Source organism: Acanthopagrus latus, chromosome 4, assembly GCF_904848185.1.
Source record: "Acanthopagrus latus isolate v.2019 chromosome 4, fAcaLat1.1, whole genome shotgun sequence".
Lineage (NCBI taxonomy): Eukaryota > Metazoa > Chordata > Actinopteri > Spariformes > Sparidae > Acanthopagrus > Acanthopagrus latus.
In genome coordinates this window covers 21,618,855-21,637,559 of record NC_051042.1, presented here as the reverse complement: position 1 = coordinate 21,637,559, position 18,705 = coordinate 21,618,855, and the positions used below count along the sequence as shown (strand labels likewise).

The 18,705-nt window shown below is 41.3% G+C and overlaps 1 protein-coding gene across 26 annotated transcripts in view; it reads left to right on the top strand.

Annotated features, from left to right (window-relative positions):
* The window catches only part of LOC119018006, a 138,477-nt gene that overhangs the window by 89,384 nt on the left and 30,388 nt on the right, over positions 1-18,705 (top strand). For 18 of the 26 annotated variants that reach the window (XM_037095297.1, XM_037095296.1, XM_037095316.1 and 15 more), the window contains one exon: positions 17,655-17,740. In XM_037095297.1, coding sequence (XP_036951192.1) covers positions 17,655-17,740 — 86 coding nt within the window. Of the gene's footprint in view, positions 1-232; positions 301-2,705; positions 2,896-17,654; positions 17,760-18,705 lie in introns of all 26 variants that reach the window. The other 8 variants (XM_037095307.1, XM_037095306.1, XM_037095305.1 and 5 more) reach the window with 6 other exon arrangements.

Genomic DNA, 18,705 nt, shown 5'->3' with positions numbered 1-18,705 from the left:
TTTATCTTTGCTTTGTTTGTTTGGATCACATTCATCAATCTATTCAATTAGAAATGAACGCTGACTGAACAATTCACAATGAATTCCTCACATTAACAATTATACCAGTGTCCAACCCAATGTGCACTGAAAATCCAGAGTAAAAGTATAAGATAAAATAACACTGAAAAAGAAAGACAGTGGACATCTTACTTATTGCTCTGATCTTTTTTTTTTTTTTTTTTATCTCCAGACTGAAGAAAAAATCCTGCTGCGACAGAGTTGGACCGAGTTGTCCAACATGGCTGCCTCAATCAGTAGGTGCAGTGCTCCCAACTGCTCAGCCAACACAGCCATACAGCGTTTTTACAAGCAAGCAGATCGATAAAGTCTCATGTTATTATTGCATTTTGTTCACATTATTACTGCCTTTGTAGGATCACAGTGGTTTTATATATGTATTCTTTGCTCAGCCGGATCCAGACACCCTCTGGCCTGCTGGCCTTCTTTACAAACTGGTAAACATGTTCTGTGCGGTCAGCTGCTACTTAGAACTCAATCATGTTCCTCCCTATACAACCAATTTTGAGGATTATTCAAGATACAGTATATATGAAAGCATGGCCATGATGGAAGCACAAGGTGTAGGTAAGCACGTTCCCTTCTAAACACCATTATCTTGTGGTCAATTAGAGCTTCTTGCAGACTGGTAGCTCCAGGTGTAAATAATTGGGAGTGGTGAGTGTTGTCCGTCCAGCGGCTGCTGTCATTACACCAGCTGCCTAGCAAGAACATGACTTTCAGGACCAAATGATTGCAAATAAAACATTTGATTGAGAGGAGAAGATAGTGAGAACCATAAACAGGCTGGATTCTGCCCTTTAATTTCACCATTTTCGGAGAATTGGTTTTGCTGTGCTGCAGAGTAGGTCCCTCACACAAGCAGTTTAGTTGTCTGCCCAAGGACTGAAATTTAATTTAGCTTGTGTCTTGTGCGTGTGTGTGTGCGCGCGAGTGCATGTTTCTGTCAGTCTGACTGTCTTTGTGTCTGCATGAGTCAGTTTGCAGTGCCTCTGTGTGCAAAAAAAAACTGTCTTTGCATGAACTGCATATGTAAACAATTGTGCTGTTGTGTTTGTGTGAGCATGCTGTTTACTCTCTAGTGACTAAATGGTTTTACACTGCCAGTTTATTACCGTACCATTTTGCGTTGTCTGGTTGTATTGAGGTATTAGTTGACTCTGTACACTGCTGTGTTGTGTTTGGATTTGAATGCTTTCTCGACAGTTGTGCAATTGATGTTTTATCACTGTGTTAACCTGTAAAGCAAAAATAATAATTAAAAAAAATGCCCCTAGTTACTGTTGCCACCATCGGTTTGTTGTGGAAAAGTTTTTGGCAGTAATTTTCTGTTGGGGAGTACACTGATTGCATATTTACAAAGTAAAGCAGCTGAATTGTTAAACAATGGTCTCAGTGTGGCTAGTTTGTAACAGTTATTTTGTGTGTATGTGCGCGTGTGTTTATGGTGCTGGGTCCTGATGAAAGCCTAGTGCAGACGCATATATCAGAGCTCCAGCACTAATAAAAGGCCAGCAAGCTGTGCTCCTCTCCTTCTGGGAACAGCACCACTTTTTACTGCTTCTCTGACAGCAAGATAAAGTGCCCTTCCAATTAGAAAAATATTTGGCCACATACCTACCAACAGCAATCCTGGGTTTTTATTTTTCATGCCATTTGATCAGGAATCCTTGCTATTTTTACAGTGTGCTTTCTTATCATCTTGTCCTGGATATGCACATGTTAATGCACTCCCCACTGTAATGCTGTATAATGAAGTAACCGTGATATTATTTTTGTGTTTCTTTTCTCATTTTGCCTTTTTTTTTATTTTCATAAAGGTAGAGCTGCATACAGTTATGCTTTGGTTTGGGAGGGAGACAGAATGTGTTTTTGCATTTTGCATGAGAGGATTTCGTGCTGCTGTGTGTTTGGGTTGATGTCATTGTTGTTGCCCCTGTCATCTGTCTATGCCTCATACAGAGTCGTGTGCATATATACTTAACCGCTGATGCTAGTCCCTATCTCTGTTTAAGAATACTGTAGAGGGTTTTTTCCCTTTTTTCCAGAGAGTGCATTAAAATTAAATTCTCTCTTGTTGTTGTGAAAAGAGGCACACGTAAAAAATAATTGGCTGTAGGAGAGAACAAAGGGCTGGCTCCTCTCTCCTCCCTGCACACCCCAGCCAGGCATTAATATCAAGCCTGCTGCATTGTTCTGCCGTCTGCAGCCATCCCCCTAGCCAGACACTCAGCTCTGGAGAAGTCACTTTTAATGTCTGATAATCAAGGTGAATTTTCAAAAAGCTGCCATTTTCAAATGATGGTGTATATATTATGTGTAGATGGGAGTTCAGGAGCAGAGGAGCTCCACTTGGTGAGAGAGAGAGCTTCAGCCATGCGAAGTGAAAGAGAGACACCTAACGGCTGCAGAGGGAACTGCAGGCTGAATTTAGCTCTATTAGAATTCTGTGAAGGACAGAAGCCAGCTGGAATATCAGTGTCATGGCTGAAATTTGCCTTATAATTTGCTTTCTTTAAATAAACTTTTAGGGTTCTTTTTTTGGTTGGGGTGGGGGGGGGTCATTATAACTAGCACATCAGTCTATACTATAGAGTACACATTCCAACAATGCAACATCTGTGTGTGTCTCCTGTGGATGTCAGGTGTCAGGGGAATGTATTTCTAGAGTGCAGACACTGTCTGCAGTTGCAGCTTGCTGAAGGGAGCTCTTGTGCAGCGTTATTGGGGAATCAGGCAGCCAGCAGCAGAGCAGTGGAGCTCCATTTCCGTGCTACAGGGCACAGACTCATCTTCCTTTTGCTCCTCCCATGTCCCCTCATCCCCCACCACTAGGTATGATTATTTCTCCTCCGCTCCAGCGCACCATTATATTTCAGGTCCGCAGTTACCCCTCCCTGCTGTCATTTTTCATGGCATGTTTTTGCCTGTGTGCAGCGCTGCACATTTGCACTGTGCCTGTGCAATATGTTAAGGAGGTGAATATATGCAGTGTGCAGAATGTAATAAGTATATATTTATTTTCTTTGCTGGTGATTTAGTGGTTTTTCCGGTGCTTGAGAAAAAAGGCCAGCTCTAGCCATGTATCTTAACAAACATGACTGCTGCGTATGCACTCGCCTCCAAGGCGTTTTACTCACCGGGGAAACAAAATTATACATCTGAGGCAGACTGGTTGTTTTACGTGGTATGACTGTTAAAAACCTGCTTGTTATTTTGGGGTATAAGCCCGGCTAGCATCAGTTGGGGTAAAGTTATGGTTGTGTATCTGGCATTCGCTGCATTGTAAATGTGAATTTTAGATGCCGTTTTTGCAGCGATAGCACTGTTGATAACAGATCAGGTGATCAGACATAGTGTGGCTTATGATCTTTTGTTTGATCTTAAAATAACCCTGTAATACTTGGGAAAAAAAACAAAAAAAAAACAGGCAGCCATCGGTCAACAGCACAGGATGTTCACCACCTTCTACTAGCACCACAGTAGTAATGCAAGAAACACAGGCATGATAGTAGTTTCCAAAATCAAAATGCAAATGCTCAGCAGACACATACATGGCTGAAATTGACATCACACTCAGAGGGGAAGTAGCTCTAACCCTGTGAAACAGTAGGATTTAAATGGATTCTGTGCTGGGAGCAGCACGGTGCACAAGTCTCCCTCTGTGAGGCTGTCACAGTGGGACACTTGCAGACTTGCATAACAGACAAAAGGAAAAAATAATAATTCTTAAAGATACACTACATGACTTTGTTATTGTGAACTGCTACCGCCCATAAATCTCAAAATTTCCTCCTTGCTCACTGTTGATAGGTTTTAAAGGGTGCAGGTATTATTGAAGTGATATCGGAAACTACAGCAGCCATAACAAGGGAGTCAGGGAGTGTACCGCAGAGATTATGTAAAATATTATCCAGTGTGATGCAGTGTGTTTAAGTATAATTGATTATTTGAGATTTAAGCTGCTATGAGAGACTAAGTGTACTAGTTCAGTACCTTGTGAAGTGGAAAGACACTCTCTGATTTACACCCTTTTGTTATAGATAAGGATTTTTAGATGGCTGTCCATCTGAATTTACATACAATACCAATGATTGATAGTTTGCCTATAGTTTCCATATAGACTCAGTTTCTTACTAGACAGTCTCAACATTAAAAATGAATGGTATTAGCTGTTGGGGTTTTGTTTGTATTCAGGAGTATAGTGCAGCTTCTATATATAGAGTATTTTCCCCCTGGCTGTGGGCTGCAGTACACACCATATAATACCCTATCTTCTATCAAGAACAACTTTTGAGTGTTCTGGCAGTCCTATAGTGTATTGTCATATCTGTCAGTGTAACGACTGCCAACAAGCAGGCTCAGATTCCATCTTTTTGTGTTGATTCATAAAAATGTACAAAAATTGAATACATCTCAGGGCTTACAGTGCTTGTTCACTCTGCCGTACTATACACACCTGATACCTGGTGCCTTGATGTAACATTGTTTATAGATAACTTGGTTTTTGCCGTCAGTGTGATTGCATAATAGCCAAGCATTCTAATGTGTGAGTGCTTTATTTGCTCCCCGGCACTTGTAGTGGGAGCATTATTTTTTTCTCTCTGGTTGGAGGGCATACTTTCAAAGTGTGGATCTCAGCTGCGGTGCAGAATAAAGACAGAGAAAGGAGGAGGAGAGGGCCACAGGCACTCTGATGAAAGGATGTGTGGGGAATCTGGAGTGTGGAGAGAGAGCAAGCGTTTTGCCAGTCCGGTGTGGCAGAGCAGGTCTGGCTCAGTGCCAGTCTGGGCACTGTGCCCACGAGGAGGCAGTGTGTGGCTAGCACTGACTGTAGCACAGTGAGAGGGATGCTCAGACAAGCAAGAGAGAGGCTGGGAGACTGTGTCTGTGGGGGGTGTCTGAGGCTGACTGGCAGAAGAGGTTTAGTTTGCATTTGCATGTGAAGTGGCCAGGTTGTGATACAGCAGGAGAGTGGGGAGCGGCAGGGAAGAATGAGGGGAGATTTCCTGGGCAGTGTTATGTCACCAGCTCTATTACTGATTACGGCTCTAGTGTGTACAAGCAGTGCTGGTAAAAGTTGCAGTTAAACTTGTATCCTGTTCTCACTGCGTCGATGGAACAATTGGCACAGTTCATTTAATCAGGCATTTGTTGTTTCAATTAATCATGCACTTGATTGTTGCTGTTAATTGCTTTGTCTATTGTTTCTTTATGCGCTGCCTGAGTAAATAGTTTCTCCATGGGACGCAAATGTTATCTTTCTGCTTTGTATGCATTTACATATTGTTTGCCTTTCTACATATTATCTCTCTCTTGCTCTCCCTCTCTCTCTCTCTGTTCTCCTCTTTGTATCCTTAAAATATTCTGCACACCCCTCAGCAGTTCCGCATGGCAGACAGCCCTAATATAATCTGTGCGTCTGAATTCTAATTTATACCGTCAGGATAAAATAAATAGTCTGCAGTTAATTATGGGGAGCCAGCTCCTGGCTTTGCCCCGGTGATTTATGAAGTGCACGTAGGCATTCTGCAACGCATTTTTCTTAATTTATTTTTAATCTGTCTTTCAATTAATTTTACTGCAAACGTCTTAATGATGGCAGAGGGCTGTGTTAATGAGGCCGGCGAGGTGAAATGAACAGGCACTCACCCCTGTGGGGTGGAAGTTAGAGACTTTGAGGATGGGGTCATACAGAGGGTCTTATGGTTCAGTCCCTGTTGTGTTCCATGTCATGTTTTCGCTCTCCCTGAAAATCTCCGAGCATTTCACCTGTGTCAAAAGAAATAGTTCTCAAGAGGTAAACAATTGTTTTCTAGTTTCGGAATTATTTGTCTCATGGTGTGCAGCAAAGGTTTTTTGTGCCTCATTTGACCTCCTCTAGTGAAAACAATACAATTGAATGTCTGTTGTTCTCTGTGATTGGCATCCTCACACCCACCATCACTTCTCTTTAAGATGGTTCATTTAGCTGTTGTAGAGGAAGTGTCACTCTATTCTTGAACTACGCCCATTTTTCCAGTGATTTTGACACTGCGTGATTGTCCAATTCACACATCTTGTAGACTACTTGCAAATTTGGCGCTTGAATAAAAGTTGTATTCACAGTGGAATTGGATGAGACAGGTTTTTTGTTCTTTTTTGTAACTAATGACTTCACAGTTAAGTAAAAATGTAGTGCAGCTTTCATAGTCTGACTATTTGCTGACTGACCAGCTTGGCAAGTGGATTTCAGGTGTTGCTGCTTGCTTATCTTTTTGTCTTCAAGCTGGCGTGGATTTACAATCCACTTTGTCCCGGTGTGTGTTGCCTCCTCATGGGAGGGAGAGAAAGACGCAGTCTCTGCCTCACAGACAAGAAAATGCCTCATATGATTAGAAGCATTTTATCCATCGTTTCACCCCCTCTCAAATTAGACCAATGTCTCTTCTGTACTTGTTATGCACCATCGTTTTCTGCCAATTAGCATGGAGCGTGGTTGTCTCAGTGCTGGAAGGGCCTGGTGTGGGGTAGGCAGGAAGGCTGTGTAACCGTGGTGGTCAGCTACCAGACAGCTCACATCAGCCTACCCCATTAGGGACATCCGCACGCAGCTCTCTGCATCAGGATGCTCTCATTTACCGCCTCCACATCCAGCCATTTATCTCTCTTTACCCCGCTTTCGCTTGCTTCTCTCTCTCTTTTTAATTTTCCTCTCAAAAACAGATCCCACATTAAGCAGCCGAGCATGGCTGGCTGCAGTGCCTCTCCTGAAAGAGCAAAGGAATGATTTAATTTCTCCTCCTCTCTGTCTCTGTGGCCTCCTCTCCCTGCTCATACACAGATCATTACACACAGAGGCCTCATTTTCATCTCCCTGTGAGGGCACATGCAGGGCTTTAACTAGTCAGCCACGCCATGGCCATTGCTGACGATCAATACCTGTGGTCAGGACGGAGCACGCAGCGCTTCCTAAATAGGCCCTGCAGGTCCAACCATAAAACACCTTAGAGGCCATACATGCCAACCCATAAATCGCCTTTTTTTCTTTTTGGCTTTCATTCCTATGGAGGAGTGAGAGGAGCCAAGCCTACATTGGATAGGTTACCCATTGAGCAGGGATAATGATGATTAACAGGTCATGACACTATCCAGAAAATACTGCTAAACTAAAGGTCTGGGGCAAAAGTTCACTCCCAATGAGTCTGGTTGGTATAAGAGTGAGATAGGGAAAGAGTTTATATGTGTGTGTGTGTGTGTGTGTGTGTGTGTGTGTGTGTGTGCGGATATATATATATATATATATATATATATATATATATATATATATATATATATATATATATATATATATATATATATATATATATATATATATATATATACACCAAGGTTTCCTCTGTTGTGCGGCCATCCTTGAGTGCTGTCCAATTGGTAACTTAAATTCTTAAACTATGAGACAGATGAAGGAGAACATTTTAGTTAATCCCTATAAACAACTATCTGCATATTATTGCACATGAACTATGAAAACAAGTTCGTTAAAAGCTAAATATGCATGCATTCATTCTATTTTGCTCTCTCAGGAGCTGTTTACCTACATACAACCAGAGCCTGTTTAAAGATGATTGATCGACACACCACAAACGGAAACCAGAACGCTTCTGTTTACCAAAATCTTGTCCCTAGCCCACATATTCTGCATTCACATGCAGGTATCCTGTTATAGAGATGGGAGTGACTAATGTCATGAGCGTATATGCAACACAAATTATTTAAAGTACATGGTGTGAAATCTGCTAAAACATCAGGGCATGCAGAGATGGTTTAATTTAAACAGTAGGCTGCTCACAACTGAGAGCTGCTAATGAGATTTTACTCAGTTGGAACCTAAATGAAACTAAGATAAGCTCAGACGAATAGTCAGTTCAAGTTTTTCTATATGGATAGTTCCCTGTTTAGTTTGTGGGTTACGGGACTGGAATAGGTGATATATGGACCAGATGAGAGTTAGCCTGGGGGCTGGCAGACAGAGACAGAAAAATGGATGTGTTTCTCATCTTGTGTTCGCCTCCGAGGCTCTCAGCTGGCCTGATCCCTACATTAACCAAACAGATAGCCAACAACTTTAATTACCTTTGCATTCAGTCGCTCTCCCTATCCACCACTCCCCACTTCGCTTGTGCAAATGAAAGAAAGAGAGGGATAGAAGGAAGAGAAGCATAATTACTTATTTACTGGAGTGCAGCAGAATGCCTTTTGCCAAATGGCTCTAATTCCAAATGGTTAACAAGATTTTTCTTTTTAATAGAGCCGAAGCCATGTGACAGCAAATTGCTTTCCTATTTGGGGCCTTAATGGCTTTTCATACTTTGCACTTCCAATAAGCAGTAAACTCGGAAATTAATATTGCACACTGTGTTATGATGCAAATGGGAGCGAGATAGGAGAGCTGTACCTTCACGCAGGAGCCTCTGATTAGATCCATAATTGCTCTGGTGGGATTATTTTTCCCGTTTGTATGGACTTATTTATATATTTGTATAATTTCCGTCCACATGCTTCACTCCAGCATCATTATCAGTGACACATCTGCATTGCTGTACGTTGCATTTTACTTTTGAATGACTTTTAATTAGTTGTAATAGAAGATGAACATATTCACAAGTTCTAAATATGATAATTGAGAGTGATTTTTATAGCCATACCATGACGCCACTGAGCGTTTTGCTTTGAAGTAAGTGATTCTCTAAGAAAAAATAGCAGGTTGAAGTACATCCTCAAGTAGACTTATGATTGAGACACATACAAAGAGTGAAAGACCACTTTCTTGCTCATCTCTAGATTCTGAGTAGATTTGTATCAGTCTGCCGTTGACTGGCTGACTTAGACTGGTTTGAACCCCTCATGCTGACACACGAACAGGCACAATCTAAAAAGATGTATTTGTGCAAGGTGTTTCTTAATTAACTTTTGATCCAAGTCATTTCATTTCCAATTCCATTTTACACATTCTCAAATATTAATCCTTGTCTGTGCATAAGGTATTGTATTCATAATAAGGGGGCTCACACAGTGGCACACAGTTCACACAGCACTTGTGGGTACAGAATTTCTCTGCTAACAGCACACAGATCAGGAAAAATCCATATTTGTGGAGATGTCACACAAAATACTTTCTTTACAGCTTTTTTATGTCCCCCAACTGTACTTCCATCACCAAGACCCTTTTTTACATTAACAGTGGGGTCCGAAACGATCTAGGAAATGATCAGAAGGCTGTCGTTTCTGAGGATGAGAAGCAGTTTCAAAACACAAGGCCAAACACTTGAGGTGGTCAAAGAAATGAGAAGAGTATGACAGTGAATGACTGGGAAAAAAGTCCTGCTTACTAATGAATCCAAGTATAAGACCAGTTGGTTCAACTCAACCCTGATCAAGGAGATGTACCACTACATTCTTCAAAGACATGCTATACTATCAGGTTTGCATCTTTGTGGAGAGGGATTCATACTGTGGCAGGATGAGCAGCCCAAACGCACAACAACTGCAAAATGGAAGTATCTTAAAGAGTGGTGTCAGACTTTTGGACTCCACTCTACCTCTTCTTTTGTCATTTTTCTACTCCTGGATGTTTTCAGAAGCCTCCTTTCAAATGCAGATTTTCTGAGTAGTGTATGTGGGCCTCCCTCAGCGCTGTCCTCAGCTCTCCTGGGCTGTCATTATGAGGAGAAGGGTTGAGACTGTCCTGTGTTTTTGGCTGTAGCTGCACCAGACACACAGCCAGCCTGACCCGCAGACAGAAATAGCAAATAAATTCAGCTGGATGGGCCTGCGATTGCTGCCAGCGATTGAGGTTAAGTGTCCTTTGGTGTACAGGGCCTGAGCGTACCAGCAGCCCAGATATTGGTCACATGACCACACACATACAGTCTGACTCTTTGGCTATATCACCATGGCAACCCTTCATTTCTTCTCAGCGTGCTCCCATTTCACCTGTCATTCTGGTAATTGGCTCGGAAATTTTCTGCATATCGTCATGATGATCATAATAAGACAATATTTATGAAGCGAACAGTGACAGGCAAGTGTGGGGAAATGTGGGGGGGGTGAGGCTTTCATTAGACTTGAATATTAATGCAGCAACAGGGCTTTTTAGGGACTAATAAAGCTTGTTCTCCTTGTTTTCACAAGTTCCCGCTCATTGTGTGCCTGAGCCACACTGTAGAGTGAGTCTGAGTTTCGATTTGGTTTTAATTGGGTCACCCGCTCTCCTCTCTTGCAGTCTTTCTGTTGAACTCAGCTTAATTAGACCTACAAGATTGTGACACTACCAGAAACATATTATATCTGCTCTGCCTCTATTTCCATTGATGTTCTGTTTTTAGAAGTATTGATAAGACAAGCTATGTAATGACATTTGCTATACTGCTGTAGTCACTAATGGCCCTTGGCCAGTGTTAGGCTGTATAGTGGCACAGAGAGAAATGGATAAAAGGTTTTATGGAAATAAAAGATTGTTCCTGAAGGTGGAGATAGCTGGGCCTAATGACGGTTGTGCCAGCTGCTCCTCATTACCAAGGTCACTGGCATCGGGACCAGCTGAGATCTGCTAAGTGGTCTATAGCCTTTATAAAATGTCCATGAGGCTTTTTCCATCAGCACTGAACACAATGACACCATAAACTCTGCGAAATGCATAACAAACTGATATTTTCTCTCATTATTCTCATTTAAACTGGTTTTCTACTCTGACACCGAAAAAATGTGTGCGGTCGTGCTGTATTTACATGACTGCTGCATGTTCATAGCGCAGTAGGCCATAGAATGCATTTTCTCGCTTGGTCATGCCTGAGTGATAATTACTGTGAGAGATATGTCAGAAGTAAATTAATTTTTATCACAAATGTATCTTTTCTTACGCACCAGCAGCGAAGGATATGCAACTTTATTTCTCTAATTTATGAGCTCCCTCCAAACCTCATTAGATTTTGAAATATCAACATCAAGTTATTTCACAGTGTTCTGTAATGCTGAAAACTATTTCAGTCGTGCTTTGGAGAGCAAAAGCGAGAAAAGCCAAGCGCGGTGTTGGATTTACATTATAAATGTGCTGTGGGGGTGGGAGGGGGTGTCAGTGGAATTAATTGATTAGTCTGTATTTATCAGAAGAGAATGAGCACCTAATCCCAGTTTACATTATTAAAGATAATACCACAGTGGTTTGTGCCAGACCACCACACTGAATCAAAGTCTGACATGGACTGATGATGTATGGATATATTATTCAGAGCATTGCATGGACCGAACAGTGTGTCTCGGTTATCTGCCCTCCCAGCTTACTGCCTCCTCATACATGCACACACATGCACAGAACCACCACTCATCAACCCCTGGAGGGCACCTGTGTTTTCAAAGTAAAGACCACTAAGAGAATAGCCCCGGGCGTCTGAATACTGAAGTGCCCTATGTTACACATTAGAAACCTCTGTACAAGCCAGGAACATAAACACTCACAATTGCCCTCGCCTCCTTCCAAGAATACCCCAAAAACCTCAAAACAAGGGGAAACCTGCCGACACAGGCCAGAATATGGAACAGGTAGTCTGTGGGGACTTGACCACATTGACGACCCCTTACTGAGAAGTGCAGCTCATTGGACAGCCACCTGACCAAGAAATATAGTATAAGGATAACTAACAGTCTGATTAGACTTTAGAACATGTTTTGCATTACATTTGGTGGCTAAATTTTACAGGTCAGTGAAGTTTGTCGTTAAAAGGACAGGTGAACATGGCACATGGCACATGGAGAGGGAATGAAATGCTGGAAAGGGTCACAGGTTGGATTCAGACACTGCCTGCAGACACAGCCTCTGTACAAGGTTTGCACGCTCTACCAACTGAGCTGCTAGGGCACCCCTGAATTATATTATTTCTTTTATTTCTGATTGGTACAGCTGACTGTCAGTGTTCACAATGTAGAAAACAGCGGCTTAAATTCAGGTGCACCAAAAGACAAAATGTGTAGGAGGTAAACAGCCCCAACCCCCCTTTACAGGCAGACACAGGGGTTAATGATCAGACATTTCATTCAATCACCCTGTAGCGTAAATGAGGTTTGATCAGACGCCAGGAAAAGGAGAGCAAGCAGCCTTCAGAGTCAGCTTCACAATCTGTCATAATGAACACTTAAATAATAAAAGAAAAACAGTCCTATTAAGAAGCCGAGAAAGACGAGAGTTTTGGTGAGAGCAAGGAAGCTGTAATCTAAATTTTTAATGACCATTCCTGCGTGATGCCTTTGTCTATGTATTTTGTCTGTTTGGTAAGGGAAACGAGTCGGCACTGTCACACTTAATGCAGGCGACCCTTTTGTGCTCGAGCAGTTGGTAAATAGCTGGGGAGACATTTGAATGTCTTAATAGATGTTGTAACTGCTCCGTCTCTAAATGTGTTGAAATGGAGGCGTGAGGAATGGCATCATTAAGGTAATGTGTTCAGGAAGCCAATGAGTTGTGCTCTAACCTCTGCTGCTCAGCCTGAGATCCGGTAAGTGCACAATCTTGGGTCACCTTAATCAGAGAGAGGTTGCACTTACAAACACACACATACACACACAACGCCTCAATTACATTGTGAAATTGCTCTCAAATGAGTTGTACAACATGTCTAACCACTCCGTGTATGTATTCTCTTGAAGATTCTGTGTCTATTCTGTGCGACTTCAATCGCGCAGTAGGTTTGTCTGTGAGATCTGTTTGTGTTGTTGCTGTTTTAATGCCAACCAAACTGCCGTTTCACTGGCCAAATGCAAAGAGATGGCAGTCTTATATCACTTCCAGACAAAAGCAAATAGTGCTGAATGTTGTGGTAGGCCAAATGTACAGGGCAGTGGTTCTTCTATAAGTTTTAATGGTCACTTCGCATTAGGAAGACTCAGGACTGAGGGGAGATGGATTTAAGCCGCATATGTGCTTTTTATCTTGGCACCAGACAGTGTTTCCAAGCACAGCAAAGCATAAGATTACTCTCTCCCTTCTCTTTTTCCTTGTCAACCCTGCAGCGAGAGTCAACAACCATCCTTTTCCACACACATTTGTCCTTTAAAGTGTCATCTCGCTGAGTTGGAAGGCAATCAGTAATGACCAGAGGTTCTTGTGTCGTTCGGTGCTCCAGTGTGTGTTTTTGTTTTGGCTGAAGAGTTTTTAGTGATGAATTTCACCCATCACGTCCTCCACTATGGTTGACCAATGAGTTTTGTGAAAGCATGGCCCGTGGTGTTTTTCTTTAATAAGTCTAGAGGTGAGGCAAAGCAAGCAGGTCATCAGTCATCCTGTCAGGATCTTAGCCTCTGATTAGCCCTGTATATTGGCGGAGATATTTAACCAGCCACAGTTGCCAACGTCAACCAGTCTGAGCCTTCACGTATTTACTTATTTTAGTAAATTAAAAATGCATTTCTGGCCTTTTGTCAATTTTGTCTTTAATGTCTTTGAAAAATACACACTCTTTTTCATAAGAGTGTGCTACAAAACCAAATAGCACATTCAACCATTCATTGGATGGTGTGGGGATGATCTTTTGTATATTTATTGTCACAACAACCAATAAATCACTAGATACAATAAGAAAAATACATAAGACACACCTTCGACCAACATGAACACTGCATATGCAGTTTAGTCTTTGTCCACCATGTCTTTTTTTGTTTTATTTATTTATTTATTTAATATATATCTCTGTACGCTCAAGACTGCAAAAACAATTCATAACGCTCAAACAAACGTACCTGGCCAGTAGGTGGCGATAAAGTCTACATCAGCAACAAATTACACACCAGCAAGGAACATTCTGAGCATCCGTAGTGAACTTGATCTAAAACCATAGAAAAAAAACACTAAATTAAGTTATAAACTTGTATTGAAACCTAATGGCGTTAACAAACAGCTTACATACTTGCTAACCAAATATAAACTATTAGTTGTTTCAGGCAAATTCTCATTACACTAAACGACCATGGGCATGCGCAAATCAAGGTGATGACTACTTTCCCAAATGCTCTGTTTTACAAACGGATACACTGAAACCTTTTCAAAGATCTGCACTTGAGAAAGCTTTTGAAAAAAAGAAATTTTCAGTGACCTTAAACACTCTTTGCATGCAAACAAGAGGCCAAAATGCGGAGGGAAATGTTTGTTGTTAGCAAAGAATATCTGTAAATTGTAAATGCTGTCTGTGGACAAGGCCTTGGAGCAACATAAAAACTAGTTGGCAAGCAAACAAAGAGGTCACACTATGCATTCCTCGATGAATTATTGCATTAATGATACTGCTGCTTGAATGGCAGAATTTGGATGTTTCAAAAGTTGAACTTAAAAAATCAAAAAAATCAACTGGCAGTCTTATATTAAGAAACTATAAATACATCCCCTATATCTAATCAGTTGAAATCAGTATGAAATCCATTAAAGAGAACATACTTTAGACAATACTGCTGATGCTGATGAAGGCATATTTGAGCTCAACTGATTAGGCTGTTGCATCAGATCAGTCAGCTCTCTCTCCGGCCCTCTGTTCCTCCTCTGTTCCTTTACCTTATTCACCTTCTACTCAGGACTCTTGTGTGGTCCAGCACAGCCCATGCAGGGCCAACCTGAAACAGTGGTACTCTCGCCTTTGGGCCTCGGTTACACACCTCAGAATGGATCTTTATTTACAACACAGAACTCGGAAACAGCTGGTCAATCCATTTAGCCTAAGGCCACTGATTTGTTCGTATTTACTACAACAGCCAAAGAAAAGCCAGGGTATTTTTTCCTCTCTCCTTCCTATTGATCCGGCGCTTAGAAAATCTGCCCTGCTGTCTAAACACTATTGATCCCTCCCTCTCAACGACAGGCTCTCGCACCAGTGTATAAAGGGACTGGATGAATTGAAATTTCATTTCCGACAACTTGTTCCTGTTATTTTTACCCTTTTTTCAATAGTAGGGAACATGGGCTGGCAGGCCGCCACTCACAGAGAGTCGATCAGTGTTTGGCTCAGAGGGGAGAAGAAGGATAGAGGTTAGATTGTAGAGACTACTAAGCAGGTCTGAAGACCACTGTGCCATAGACAGGTCTTGCTCTGTCACTTAGCTCTCAGTGATCATTAATAGTTTTTAGAACATCTTACTTTGTATCATTTACAAGACAGGAAAGCCACATTAGGGCTGCATTAAAGCTCATCCAGAGTGGACTCAGGTAGTCAACCATCATTTTAATGAATGTGTCGAACAAACGGGTAGTTTCGCATCTTTTTCCACTGATGTAAAGTCGTTAATACTTAACCTCACTGCTGCTGTCCATTACAGTGAGTATTTAGTTTCACATCATTGGAGTCAAGTTTATATTATTGTTTGATAACCCTGCAAACTGTTGAAAAACAGAAAACATTGAAAACATTGCTCTTCTTAAATAATTTATTTGCATGTTACTGTACATCACTATTGATCAAAATGATCAAACCCACAATAGAAAGCAAATACAGAAATTATTAATCATTTGAACTAGTACTTTGTTGCCTTGAAAAGATAGCTGCTCAGATGCCCTCTAGCCTCAGATGTCGAAGGTCTCAAAGCAAGTTCTGCTTGCTCCTGAGTCATAACATGAAGATGAAAAACATGAAACAATTAATTTGACACACAGTACCATTATGTTCATTATGTATGTGTTTGCAAATGGATTTTTTAACCACAGTTGCATGAACTGAAATCAGTGGCCACCTGGAGTAAACAGAAGGAAATCAATCTAAAAAATGATTGCACACTTTGGAAAAAGGTCAGTAGTGGTTGTGTTAATGTGACAAAACATGGAAACTCTCCAGTATGGTTCTTTAAATGGATATGATCTTATGGTTTCACAAGCTGACATTAAAAAAAAGTCCCACTATGGGGAATATATATATATAGTGTCTTAAAAGAAATACTGCTCATTTAGCTAAAACATTAATATCTTAACTTCTGATGGCCTTCAAAGTTAATTTTGTATATTACTTACATTACTATATTATTCTACTACTACTTATTCTGGTAATTTGTGATTGTTGTTGGATAAACATGCAGAAATTGTGCCATCCTACCAATGGTCGGTCACACATTTAGCAGACAAAACGAGATGATGAAGGAAGCTATGAACTAGGGGTGTAAATCAGGAGTTGCATCACAGTATAATACCATTGATTCTTTGACAACAATAAACTATTTGCAGATATCTGCAAAGTCTGCTGTGATGTGATTTTGATTCAGTCTATTTCAGGGGCCTTTGATCAATATGAGAGGATACCATATGACTATTTAACACTGTCAGTTACAGAAAAACCTGCCAGAACATGGCTCTGCAATTAATATAATCATTTATATTTACTAAATGTATGATGATAATTGTAATTTTTCAATGTTCAGCCCATGTCACATCTGCCTCTTACGTTATAAACATCTGGATTATCACACTGATTTGGAGGCTTCCTTGACCCAAAGCACCCTCTAGCACGTCCAAAAGGTGTTCCACAATACCCCACATAGGGTAAACCAACCAGTAATGACTCCTGCTCCATCTGGCTCACCACTGTGTCCAACACTTACCATTACAACAAGATAGAGTGTTACATAAAAAGGGAGGTTCTGTTTTAATTAACATCAATATTCATGTAATGGTCATAAAACCGGCCTACATTCCATTTCAAGCTCTTAATGTTAATGCATATTTTAATACATTATCATTGCCACCATCATAATTCTTATTATGATAACTGTAATTATTAGATTTATGACAGAATTATGGTTTTGTTCCCTGAAGGCACATATTTTGCAGCGAATCCAATTCCTCCCTGGTGTATAACGCTCCCAGTCTTTCCCCCTCCAAAATACTGAGCAGACACTGATAAAGATAAACACACAAACACCCCAGTGTGTCTGCTGCTGTGCCTGTAAAACACTCAATCTGAATTGCATATCCGCCAAGCCACCGAGCTTGTCATAAGCTGTATTAAGAAAAATGGTCACACGGTTTGACATAAATTGGAAAATGACATTTGGAAAATGGGCGCTGCTGTGGAAATTAGAGATATTAAAATTATAAATCAGTGTCTGCAAGTGCAGGGGGGTGTGGTGGCTTTCCTTGCCTTTCCCTTTCTTTTTTTTTTTTTTTTTTTACGCCTGCCTCTCTCACCATGTTCATCTCCGGCTCTATTTCTCCCCTTTTCTGTCTCTCACACATTTCGTATTTTGTGCTTTCTCTGGAGGCAGTCAAAGGGTCGGAGCCCACAAGTCAGTACAGTAAAAGTGGTTTTAAATGCAGCCACACACATGTCCGCCCCACAGGGACAATCCCAACCTCTCATCTGGCAGTAAAAGTGGAGGATACTGTATTTGCATTAAGATGTGTTTGTGTGTCTGCCGCAGCCACATCTCGTCAGCTTATTGCTCAGCTCTGTTGCTGTAACCTGCTAATGGATCATCTCTGAGGTGTGATATGTATTATGCAAAAGTAAGGTGTGCTGACACCTTTAAAAACAGACGGCTTCAATCCTCTGTGCGCCTCACCTCTGCTCCCTCTTTCTCTGTGTGTTGAGCAGGAGGAGGCGAGGAGGCTGAGCGAAGAACATAGTTCTGATCTACAGGTGGAGATAGACAGGCCAAAGACAAAGCAGCAGGATAAGAGGCAAGAGCTGCAGAGAAAAGTCAGTGGCCTCCCTTTTACTGAAGTACCACACACACACACACACACACACAGACTCATATGAATACACATACAATTCACATGACTCTTTTCGCTAGAGAGGTGAGGGTTTTCCACTACATACAAGTGGTCATGTGCACCTTTGGCTTCACTTCAGCTTTTCATTTGATTGTGTACTAAGAACGGAGTCAGACAAGACTGGAAGTGCTCTGAGCCTTCATGCCTTGACCTGTTAACCTCATCCTCTTGGGATAAAAAAACACTCCCTTACTTACGAGGAACTGCTGCTATGCCACGTATGCTGCCTTTAAGACATGTGTCAGGAGCTCTTTTCATTGGTGGAGCAGAAAGAAAAACATTCAATCTTTGCGCCCTTGAGGGATTGAATGCTAAATTGTACCTTTGTGATGTTTAGACCAGTGATGCACAAACCCAAACTTAATGGTGGGTCAAGTGCCAAAAGTAAACACCTATTGCACTGTGTCATATTGTCAAGACACAAAATGGTACTGGAATCCCAAGTTCCCTTAATTGACTGACTTCCAGAGCAAAGTGTCTTTGTGGGCCCACCATGCTCTTATTTTGAGAACTAATGATTAATCAGAGATCCTACACATCTTAAGAACATTATAAAACTGCATAAACAGTCATCTACATTATGTTTTTTATTAGTAGTACTTTTTAATCACTAGAAACATTTTTAGATAGAGTGCAAAAAGGATGTATTTTTTCTGGGCTGTGAAAGACAGGATCTAAGAGCAACCACTTCCTCAGACCTTCTTTACTCTGCCTCCACAACACATCTGCACATGCGTTACACTCTTCCAGCTGGAAATTTGATCACACTTGCAGCAGTGGCAGTCCAGTACTATATGCTTTATATGTTTACTATGAACGCTCATTCACGCCTGAAGTCTGCTCAGCTTCATTTTCTTAAAACATTGGGT